This window comes from Nerophis ophidion, linkage group LG05 (genome assembly GCF_033978795.1).
Source record: "Nerophis ophidion isolate RoL-2023_Sa linkage group LG05, RoL_Noph_v1.0, whole genome shotgun sequence".
Classification (NCBI taxonomy): Eukaryota; Metazoa; Chordata; class Actinopteri; order Syngnathiformes; family Syngnathidae; genus Nerophis; species Nerophis ophidion.
This window is the reverse complement of record NC_084615.1, coordinates 24091343-24103513: the sequence shown is the minus strand read 5'-3', so window position 1 is coordinate 24103513 and position 12171 is coordinate 24091343. Positions and strand designations below refer to the sequence as shown.

The following is a 12171-nucleotide window of genomic DNA, read 5'->3' as shown; positions in this document are numbered from 1 at the left end:
GACTTGACTAAAACACAACAAAAGACCAACCTTGTGTGCTTTGGAGGACATTTCGGTGTTGACTGGCTGTCCCTTTGCACACCTAAACTGCTTGTATCGAAGTGCTCATATCACAGGTGTTAGATTCAAGATGATATAATCCGATACTTTTTTTCGCTGATGTATGCGATATCAATATCAGTTGCGTCACCCCTTGGTAACAATGCTGAACCGTGACAAAGCTGCATTCAACTTTGCGGCTTCAAGACCGAGTGGAGCCCCGATTCGCTCGAAACGAGCGTCATCATGCGTCAGAAAGAGAAGAAATGATACCGGATGGGAAGGATTGGACTCACCAGTTTTCTAATTTCACACTCAAGGTTCAAGATGCAGTCGAGCTTTCTCTTGCGGCAGCGTTGGGCAGCGATACGGTTCTTGCTTCTTCGCCTCACGTCGTGGATGAACTCCAGCTGCTCTGAGGTCAGTTTGTGCATTTTCACCAACATCTGGAAGTCATTCCTTGGCAGATTTGTAATTTGATTAACAGGAAAAGGGAGCTTCACCTGGAGAATCCAAAAAAGACAAGAGACAAATTGAGTGCTACAAGTGTGTGGAAAAAACTGTTTTAGATTACTATTATTTATATATATATATATATATATATATATATATATATATATATATATATATATATATATATATATATATATATATACATATATATATATAAAAACCCCGTTTCCATATGAGTTGGGAAATTGTGTTATAAACGGAATACAATGATTTGCATCTGCTTATTTTCTCTTTCAACATGTTCTATCTACACTTCTGTTAAAATGTGATAATCAATTATTCTTCTGTTGTTTTGATACTTGACATTACTTTTGGATGATACCACAAATTTGGGTAGCAATCCGATACCAAGTAGTTACAGGATCATACATTGGTCATAATTTAAGTTCTCATGCGTCCAGGGACGTATTTCCCGAGTTTATGAATATAATATGAATATAAAAGAAAAAATTTTTTGTGACGATAAAAAATATCGATGTGATCATAGTATCGACTACATATGCTCTTGTACTTGGTATCATTACAGTGGATGTCAGGTGATCCACCCATGGCATTTGTTTACATTGTGATGCCGGTAAGCTATGGCAGTGGTCCCCAACCTTTTTGTAGCTGCGGACCGGTCAACGCTTGATAATTTGTCCCGCGGCCTGGCGGGGGGGAGGTGTGGGGGTGATAGGGGGGAATCTTTTTTTTTTCTTTCTTTCTTTGTCATGAAAAAGGGAGTTTTTTTTTTAAAGTTGTGCACTAATTGTAAGTGTATTTTGTGTTTTTTATGTTTATAAAATACAATTAAAAAAATAAAATAAACATAATTTTTAATTAAAAAATTAATAAAAAAATATTCTGGGGACCACTAAACTATGGTATCCACCTACGGTGCGTAGTGAAGCATGTTTAGCTATTCCTCGTCCTGCAGGGATGATACTTGTAAGAAACGTACTTTATTTGTCGCCATGGTGACAAAGATTAGTGATTTACAAACCCCGTTTCCATATAAGTTGGGAAATTGTGTTAGATGTAAATATAAACGGAATACAATGATTTGCAAATCATTTTCAACCCATATTCAATTTAATGCACTACAAAGACAAGATATTTGATGTTCAAAGTCATTAACTTTTTATTTTTTTTTGCAAATAGTACTTAACTTAGAATTTCATGGCTGCAACACGTGCCAAAGTAGTTAGGAAAGGGCATGTTCACCACTGTGTTACATCACCTTTTCTTTTAACAACACTCAATAAACGTTTGGTGACTGAGGAAACTAATTGTTGAAGCTTTAAAAGTGGAATTTTTTCTCATTCTTTCTTGATGTACAGCTTAAGTTGTTCAACAGTACGGGGTCTTGTTGTCGTATTTTACGCTTCATAATGCGCCACACTTTTTTGATGGGAGACAGATCTGGACTGCAAGCAGGCCAGGAAAGTACCCACACTCTTTTACTACGAAGCCACGCTGTTGTAACACGTGGTTTGGCATTGTTTTGCTGAAATAAGCAGGGGCGTCCATGATAGCGTTGCTTGGATGACAAAATATGTTGCTCCAAAACCTGTATGGAGCATTCAGCATTAATGGTGCCTTCACAGATGTGTAAGTTACCCATGCCTTGGGCACTAATACACCCCCATATCATCACAGATGCTGGCTTTTGAACTTTGTGCCTATAGCAATCCGGATGGTTATTTTCCTCTTTCCTCCGGAGGACACCACGTCCACAGTTTCCAAATATAATTTGAAATGGGGACTCGTCAGACCACAGAACACTTTTCCACTTTGCATCAGTCCATCTTAGATGAGCTCGGACCCAGCCAAGCCGGCGGCGTTCCTGGGTGTTGTTGATAAATGGCTTTCGCTTTGCGTAGTAGAGTTTTAACTTGAACTTACAGATGTTGCGACCAACTGTAGTTACTGACAGTGGTTTTATGAAGTATTCCTGAGCCCATGTGGTGATATCCTGTACATACTGATGTCGGTTTTTGATGCAGTACCGCCTGAGGGATCAAAGGTACGTAATATCATCGCTTACGTGCAGAGATTTCTCCACATTCTCTGAACCTTTTGATGATTTTACGGACCGTAGATGGTAAAATCCCAAAATTCCTTGCATCAGCTCATTGAGAAATGTTGTTCTAAATCTGTTAGACAATTTGCTTACAAATTGGTGACCCTCGCCCCATCCTTGTTTGTGAATTACTTAGCATTTCATGGACGCTGCTTTTATACCCAATCATGGCACCCACTTGTTCCCAATTACCCTGCACACCTGTGGGATGTTCCAAATAAGTGTTTGATGAGCATTCCTCAACTTTATCAGTATTTATTGCCACCTTTCAAAGCTTCTTTGTCACGTGTTGCTGGCATCAAATTCCAGAGTTAATGATTATTTGCAAAAAAAAAAAGTTTATCAGTTTTAACATCAAATATGTTGTCTTTGTAGCATATTCAATTGAATATGGGTTGAAAAGGATTTGCAAATCATTGTGTTCCGTTTTTTTTTTTACATCTAACACAATTTCCCAACTAATATGGAAACGGGGTTTGTAGAAGAAGCTAGCAAGCCATGTCTTTAAGCACCTCTTCCTGAGGGCGTTTCAGTGTTATAACTTCACCATTATCTTTAATTTTTAAACCAAAATGCGTCCGTTCTCCTTTTTCTGTCTACACACTGTGTCTGCTTGTAAGTACTCTGTGATTATGCGCTGCTGAACATGCTCCTCTGCTCGTAAAATAAGCAATGTCATAAGGTGACGACGCGCCTTCATGCCTGTAAAAAAAATTATAAGATGGAAAACCGGTACTTTTCAAACGGAGAATAGTACGGTTTTGATTCATTAGTACCACTCCATCACAGATTCATCACATCTGTAGCTACAGCAGCAGACAGACACTGCCACAGTGAAAAGGAGCCAGGTTTATCAGAACCAAAAACAGTGGATGACTTCAGGTGTCAACGCACTTTTGCTGACCTGAAACTCTGCCTTCCCCTCAGCATAGGCATCAAGGCTGTGAAAGTGGACTATAGGAGGAAAGTGGGGGTGAAACCTGGGCATCAAAGACTACCGGCAGGTGTGGCAAGGCATCAAATACCTGACGAGCTACAAAAGTAACCCATCACCGACCAATAATATGGAAGACTCGCAAGTGGATGAACTCAATCACTTCTCCATTGTAGATGTTCTTCACCAACAGGTGAAGAACATCTACGTGGTCACGGTATCCTTAACATTCGTTCTGTTCGTGTAGCTGCCCTCTTTGGAAAAAATTTGGACACACATGTCCACAGTAATACAAAACCCGTTTCCATATGAGTTGGGAAATTGTGTTAGATGGAAATATAAACGGAATACAATGATTTGCAAATCCTTTTCAACCCATATTCAGTTGAATGCACTACAAAGACAAGATATTTAATGTTCAAACTCTTAAACTTAATTTTTTTTTTGCAAATAATAATTAACTTAGAATTTCATTGCTGCAACACGTGCCAAAGTAGTTGGGAAAGGGCATGTTCACCACTGTGTTACATCACCTTTTCTTTTAACAACACTCAATAAACATTTGGGAACTGAGGAAACTAATTGTTGAAGGTTTGAAAGTAGAATTCTTTCCCATTCTTGTTTTATGTAGATCTTCAGTCGTTCAACAGTCCGGGGTCTCCGCTGTCGTAGTTTACGCTTCATAATGCGCCACACATTTTCGATGGGAGACAGGTCTGGACCGCAGGCGGGTCAGGAAAGTATCCGCACTCTTTTTTGCGAAGCCACGCTGTTGTAACACGTGCTGAATGTGGCTAGCATTGTCTTGCTGAAATAAGCAGGGGCGTCCATTAAAAAGACGGCGCTTAGATGGCAGCCTAAGTTGCTCAAAAACCTGTATGTACCTTTCAGCATTAATGGTGCCTTCACAGATGTGTAAGTTACCCATGCCTTGGGTACTAATGCACCCCCATACCATCACAGATGCTGGCTTTTGAACTTTGCGTCGATAACAGTCTAGATGGTTCGCTTCCCCTTTGGTCCGGATGACACGAGGTCGAATATTTCCCCCAAAAATTTGAAATGGGGACTCGTCAGACCACAGAACACTTTTCCACTTTGCATTAGTCCATCTTAGATGATCTCGGCCCAGAGAAGCCGGCGGCGTTTCTGGATGTTGTTGATAAATGGCTTTCGCTTTGCATAGTAGAGCTTTAACTTGCATTTACAGATGTAGCGAAAAACTGTATTTAGTGAAAGTGTTTTTTTTAAGTGTTCTTGAGCCCATGTGGTGATATCCTTTAGAGATTGATGTCAGTTTTTGATACAGTGCCGTCTGAGGGATCAAAGGTCACGGTCATTGAATGTTGGTTTCCGGCCATGCCGCTTACGTGGAGTGATTTCTCCAAATTCTCTGAACCTTTTGATGATATTATGGACCGTAGATGTTGAAATCCCTAAATTTCTTGCAATTGCACTTTGAAAAAGGTTGTTCTTACTATTTGCTCACGTAGTTGTGGACAAAGGGGTGTACCTCGCCCCATCATTTCTTGTGCTGTTTTTATACCAAATCATGGCACCCACCTGTCGCCAATTAGCCTGCACACCTGTGGGATGTTCCAAATAAGTGTTTGATGAGCATTCCTCAACTTTATCCGTATTTATTGCCACCTTTCCCAACTTCTTTGTCACGTGTTGCTGGCATTAAATTCTAAAGTTAATGATTATTTGCAAAAAAAAAAAAAAAAGTTTATCAGTTTGAACATCAAATATGTTGTCTTTGTAGCATATTCAACTGAATATGGGTTGAAAATGATTTTCAAATCATTGTATTCTGTTTATATTTACATCTAACACAATTTCTCAACTCATATGGAAACGGGGTTTGTACATATACTTATGTAAAATTGTACAGTATATCTAATTTTTTTTCCCGCCAAACTGTAAGGACTGAGCTTTGAAATCATAAGCGACCGGCTTCTGGTCCGCACGTATGTTCTCTCTGCATAGTGTGCAACAAAATATATGTACAGACTGCAGAATAATACAGTGGGGCAAAAAGTATTTTAATCAGCCACCGATTGTGCAAGTTCTCCCATTTAAAATGATGACAGAGGTCTGTCATTTTCATCATAGGTACACTTCAACTGTGAGAGACGGAATGTGAAAAAAAATTCCAGGAATTCACATTGTAGGAATTTTAAAGAATTTATTTGTAAATTATGGTGGAAAATAAGTATTTGGTCAACCATTCAAAGCGCTCACTGATGGAAGGAGATTTTGAGTTTATACCAAAAAGTTCTATTTTGGCTTCATCTGACCACGTGACATTCTCCCAATCCTCTGCTGTATCATCCATGTATCCATTTTGGTATAAACTCAACTCGTCGTGTTTGGATGAATAAGAATACTGACTTGCATCCCAAGAACACCATAACTACCGTGAAGCATGGGGGTGGAAACATCATGCTTTGGGGCTGTTTTTCTGATAAGGGGACAGGACGAATGATCGTGTTAAGGAAAGAATGAATGGGGCCATGTATCGTGAAATTTTGAGCCAAAACCTCCTTCCACCGGTGAGAGCTTTGAATGGTTGACCAAATACTTATTTTCCACCATAATTTACAAATAAATTATTTAAAATTCCTACAATGTGAATTCCTGATTTTTTTTTTGCACATTGTGTTTCCCACAGTTGAAGTGTACCTATGATGAAAATTACAGACCTCTGTCATCATTTTAAGTGGGAGAACTTGCTCAATTGGTGGCTGACTAAATACTTTTTTGCCCCACTGTAAGTTAATTATAGTATAGTACAGATAAAATACATACAAATACAAGTACTCTGGAGCTATTTTTGCTTGTGTGAGTGACAATTTGACCACAAGATGGCAGAAGAGAAACAATAAACGTGTCCCTCTGATTCATAAGCTCATGCAAGAAGTGCACTCTCACATAGGGATGATCCAAGAAGACTGCATGTGTGCTTAGTGCCTGGAAAGGTGCCAGCGTAGCAGATGGAGGAGGGGCAACAACTTGTCAACATCATGCAAATCAATAGCAGGGGATTCCTGGAGCCAGTAGCACCTACACATAGGCCAAAACTAATTCATTAATGGGATAGATTCTTCCGGACAACATGTTTCTCCTTGTCCTCAGTGTGTGCAGGTGCAATGAGCTGGTCTCCCTCCCTTCCGGTAATGGCGAACCTAGTGATGAAAACATCAGAGGTGGATCCCCCACCGTGGTGTAACAAGGCAAGCAGAGCCAGAGGAAGACGGCGAGAAGGTTTGGCAGAGATGAAAGAACTGCAGCGCTCGCTCGTCTCTGACTAGTGCAGCCACTGCAGCTCAGGGAGAACACAGTCAAACAAAGAAGGAAGTGGAAAATTAGAAATGGAATTCAAGTATCTCGCTTTACTGTACCTGCACAGGTAGCAGGGGATGCCAGGAATATTGGCACTGAACCAGTCACAGCTGAATTTAACTACAACAAAATGTTAATAGAATCCACAATCAATTATACCTCTGCTCTCGGGAAAGCTACCGTTTTCAACCGATATGCTACCTAAATACCAGTACATGGAAACCTAAACTAAGTCTGAACCTCAAAAATCTTCAAAAAATGGTGGCACAGCAACTTAATACTTGGTGTCTAATAGGGGTGTGGGAAAAAAATCGGTTCGAATTGAATGCGTTGTGCGATTCAGAATCGATTCTCATTTTTAAAAAATCTATTTATTTATTAATTAATTTATTTTTTATTAATCCAACAAACCACTACACAGCAATACCATAACAATGCAATCCAATTCCAAAACCAAACCTGACCCAGCAACACTCAGAACTGCAATAAACAGAGCAATTGAGAGGAGACACAAACACGACACAGAACAAACCAAAAGTAGTGAAACAAAAATGAATATTATCAACAACAGTATCAATATTAGTTACAATTTCAGCATAGCAGTGATTAAAAATCCCCTCATTGACATTATCATTAGATATTTATAAAAAAAAAAAAAGAACAATAGTGTCACTTGCATCGCATCTCATAAGCTTGACAACACACTGTGTCCAATGTCTTCACAAAGATCAAATAAGTCATATTTTTGGTTCGTTTAATAGTTAAAACAAATTTACAATATTGCAATCAGTTGATAAAACATTGTCCTTTACAATAATAAAAGCTTTTTTTTTTTTTTAAATCTACTACTCTGCTAGCATGCCAGCAGACTGGGGTAGATCCTGCTGAAATCCTATGTATTGAATGAATACAGAATCGTTTTGAATCGGAAAAATATCGTTTTTGAATCGAGAATCGAATCGAAAAAATCGAGATATTATCAAATCGTGACCCCAAGAATCGACATTGAATCGAATCGTGGGAAACCCAAAGATTCTCAGCCCTAATGTCTAACAATCATTTAGATTTTTTTCAGTGAGGGTTCAGCACAAATCACTCTAGTGAGATGGCCCTTGCAAAAGTGACTAATGATTTTTTGCTAACCATGGATGTCAATACGTCATCTATTATCCAGCAGCAGCCGGCCTCCGTAGTTCCCACTGCCTCTCCTCTGTTGCAAGTTTTGTTGATTCTATGTAACATGTTTTTTTTCCCCCTTGGCCTCAGTCTGGACCCCTTCCTGGAGTCCAGCCTTTGACTGAATATTTTTTTACTCTCCCCCACCCGTCCGCAATGTTTACCCGTTCCTCACCTTTTTTTTATAAGGGCCGCCGGAAGTTGGCTGACCCGTCAGCGATCCTTTTTCTGTCTCCCTGTAATGTTTGTCTGATCTAGAATGGGATTGTGCTGAAAATCTCAATTTCCTCTCGGGGATTAATAAAGTACTTCTGATTCGGATATGGGCAGCACGGTGGTTGGAAGACGGGTTAGTGCGTTTGCCTCACAATACGAAGGTCCTGAGTAGTCCTGGGTTCGATCCCGGGCTCAGGATCTTTCTGTGTGGAGTTTGCATGTTCTCCCCTTGACTGCGTGGGTTCCCTCCGGATACTCCGGCTTCCTCCCACTTCCAAAGACATGCACCTGGGGATAGGTTGATTGGCAACACTAAAAATTGGCCCTAGTGTGTGAATGTGAGTGTGAATGTGGTCTGTCCATCTGTGTTGGCCCTGACTTGTCCAGGGTGTACGCCACCTTCTGCCCGATTGTAGCTGAGATAGGCACCAGCGCCCCCCGCGAGCCGAAAGGGAATAAGCAGTAGAAAATGGATGGATGGATGATTCGGATATTGCCACTGCTTGATCTCAGCACTGCCTTCGATATCTTTGATCACAACATTATTTTAGATCGCATCAAATCACCTATCTGGACTCCAAACATCCCAGAACAAGCTATTCAGGTTACTTCTAGACCTCCACCCCAGATCACACCTCACTCCTACCCACTTTTCCAAAGTGGGCTGGCTCAGGGTGGAGGACAGAGTGAAACAACTTGCACTGAGCCTAGTCTATAAAATCCGCTACGCTTCCCTGATACCGAAGTACATGTCAAACTACTTCCAAAACGTAAATGACCGCCATAACCACAACACCAGGGGTAGCTCCACAAAACCACGTTAAACCCAGATTCCGATCTAACACGGCAGTCCGATATTATCGGACAGCTCTACTTCCAATTATTAAAATTCACGGATCTGGTCATTTTTCAAACAGCTAAAATCATGCATAAAGCGAAAAAAACAAACAAACATGCTACCCATTGATGTACGACAACTCTTCTCAACAAATCTGGGGAAAAAGAATGCTCCCTTGCCGCTTTGCTCTTCACTTCCTGTGGTCTCAGTGAATCGCAGATTTTAAAGTTCCATTGACTACGGAGAGATTTGAGTTCCTGTTTTAGCGCGTATAGCGTTTTTTAGGAGCATAGGGAATAGGGTTGTACGGTATACCGGTATTAGTAACCGTGATAGTAATACAATTTTTTCGGTACTATCCTCTAAAACAAGGGTGTCAAACATACGGCCCGCGGGCCTGATCAGGCCCGTGAACAGATTTTATTCGGCTCGTGGGACGAGTTTGCCAAGTATAAAAATTTGCAGAAATGTTTGAATGAAAGAAACAGCTGTTCTAAATGTGTCCACTAGATGTCGCAATAGCAATTATTTGTGTCTTTGTAGATGATGCTACATACGTAAAGAAAAAAAAAATAAACCACATGATGTCGGTGCAAAAGTCGAGGGAAATGATCAAACTACATAAATAACATCCTGTAATTTGTATTATTGTTTTATTTCTATTATTTTTTTTATCTTGATAGATTGAAAATGAACACCAATTAGTTGATGAACATTATCACAAAATTTATTCAGGAAGTATAAAAAAAAGACAAAAAAAATTAAAAATACGAATGAACACAACATGTAAGTTAAAAACAACAACATTATAATTTGTACATTTTTCAGAATGTACTTGTTCTTTTTAAAAAAAAATAAAACAATCTGGAGTTGCCTTTTTTTTTTAAAGTTATCGTGCAATGATTTTACCAGTCCGGCCCACTTGGGAGTAGATTCTTCTCCTTGTGGGCCCCGATCTAAAATGAGTTTGACCCCCCTGCTCTAAAAAGTACTGGTACCCAGCCACCGTCGTTGTCACGTCGTGTCATTGCTGGTTTGACGAGCAGAGGAGCATGTTCGGCAGCGCACAATCACGGAGTACTTACAAGCAGACACATTGTGTACGCAGAAAAGGGCGAACGGACGCATTTTGGCTTAAAAACTAACGATAAACTGGACACTGGCCGAGAGTTGGTTGGCGGCTCTCTTGGTTGCTTTGTTGGGTCTGCTCCTGTCTCTGGCCACGCTCCCTCCACCCCAGCAGACGATGATGTGGAACACCGCAGAGGCCACCACAGTGTATATGTTTCTTTTAGTTTTTATTCATAGCTGTATGTATAAGTGGCTGGTTGTATCCGCAGCTTTAATGTCTTTAATGTTCTTTGATGTTTCCCTCTTACACACATGTGAGAGGGATGTGTACTCTGGCTATGAGTTGTTGTTGTTTTTTTCCCTTGGCCTCAGTCTGGACCCCCTCTCTAGGGCCCAGGCTTAGACCGATTTTTAAATTTGATTTCAATATTCAATTTTTTTCTCCCATTTCCCCCCCACTTGTTTACCTGTATCTCACCTTTTTTGTAAGGGGCGCTGGAAGCCGGCAGACCCGTCAGCGATCCTGTTCTGTCTCCCTGTAATGTTTGTCTGATCTTGAATGGGATTGTGCTGAAAATTTTAATTTTCCTGAAGGAACTCTCTTGAAGGAATAAATAAAGTACTATCTAATCTATTTATAACACTAAAACGCCCTCAGGAAGAGGTTCTTTAAGACATGGCATGCTAGCTAGTGGGTAAAGTCTATCCGTAGTCTGCAGTGTGTTAGCTACTTCTAAATCACTAATCCTTGTCTCCATTGCGACTAAGTGAGTTTCTTACAAGTATCATCCATTCAGATCGAGGAAAAGCTAAACATTCTTCACTGCAAACTAGCTCACCGGCGTCACAATGTAAACAAATGTCATTGGTGGATTCACTGTAATGATACCAAATACAGGAGCGTATCTAGTCGATACTACTATAATTACATCAAGATTTTTTAGCATCACAAAATCTTTTGTTTTTTTTAAATGTATATTATGTTTATAAACTCAGGAAATATGAGTTTGACTAATGATTTGTTGCTAACCATAGATGTCAATACGTCATCTATTATCCAGCAGCAGCCGGCCTCCGTAGTTCCCACTGCCTCACCTCTGTTGCAAGTTTTGTTGATTCTATGTAACATTTTATTTTTCCTTGGCCTCAATCTGGACCTCCTCCCTGAAGTCCAGCCTTTGACTGAATATTTTTTTTAATCCCTCCCCCCCCGTTTACCTGTTTCTCACCTTTTTTTATAAGGGGCGCCGGAAGTTGGCAGACCCATCAGTGATCCTTTTTCTTTCTCCCTGTAATGTTTGTCTGATCTCAAATGGGATTGTGCTGAAAATCTGAATTTCCAGTACTTCTGATTCGGATATGGGCAGCACGGTGGTTGGAAGACTGGTTAGTGTGTTTGCCTCACAATACGAAGGTCCTGAGTAGTCCTGGGTTCAATCCCGGGCTCAGGATCTTTCTGTGTAGAGTTTGTATGTTCTCCCCGTGACTGCGTGGGTTCCCTCCGGATACTCCAGCTTCCTCCCACTTCCAAAGACATGCACCTTGGGATAGGTTGATTGGCAACACTAAAAATTGGCCCTACTGTGTGAATGTGATTGTGAATGTTGTCCGTCTATCTGTGTTGGCCCTGAATTGTCCAGGGTGTACGCCACCTTCTGCCCGATTGTAGCTTAGAAAGGCACCAGGACCCCCCGCGACCCCAAAGGGAATAAGCGGTAGAAAATGGATGATTCGGATATTGCCACTGCTTGATCTCAGCACTGCCTTCGATATCTTTGATCACAACATTATTTTAGATTGCATCAAATCACCTATCTTGACTCCAAACATCCCAGATTCAGGTTACTTCTAGACCTCCACCCCAGATCACACCTCACTCCGACCCACTTCTCCAAAGTGGGCTAGCTCAGGGTGGAGGACAGAGTAAAATAACTTGCACTGAGCCTAGTCTATAAAATCCGCTACACCTCCCTGATA

General features: G+C 40.6%; 1 protein-coding gene across 3 annotated transcripts in view; it reads right to left on the bottom strand.

Annotated features, from left to right (window-relative positions):
- The window catches only part of bach2b (BTB and CNC homology 1, basic leucine zipper transcription factor 2b), a 171302-nt gene that overhangs the window by 19907 nt on the left and 139224 nt on the right, over window positions 1–12171 (bottom strand). For all 3 annotated transcript variants that reach the window (XM_061900346.1, XM_061900344.1, XM_061900345.1), the window contains exon 4: window positions 336–542. In XM_061900346.1, coding sequence (XP_061756330.1) covers window positions 336–542 — 207 coding nt within the window. The remainder of the gene's footprint in view (window positions 1–335; window positions 543–12171) is intronic.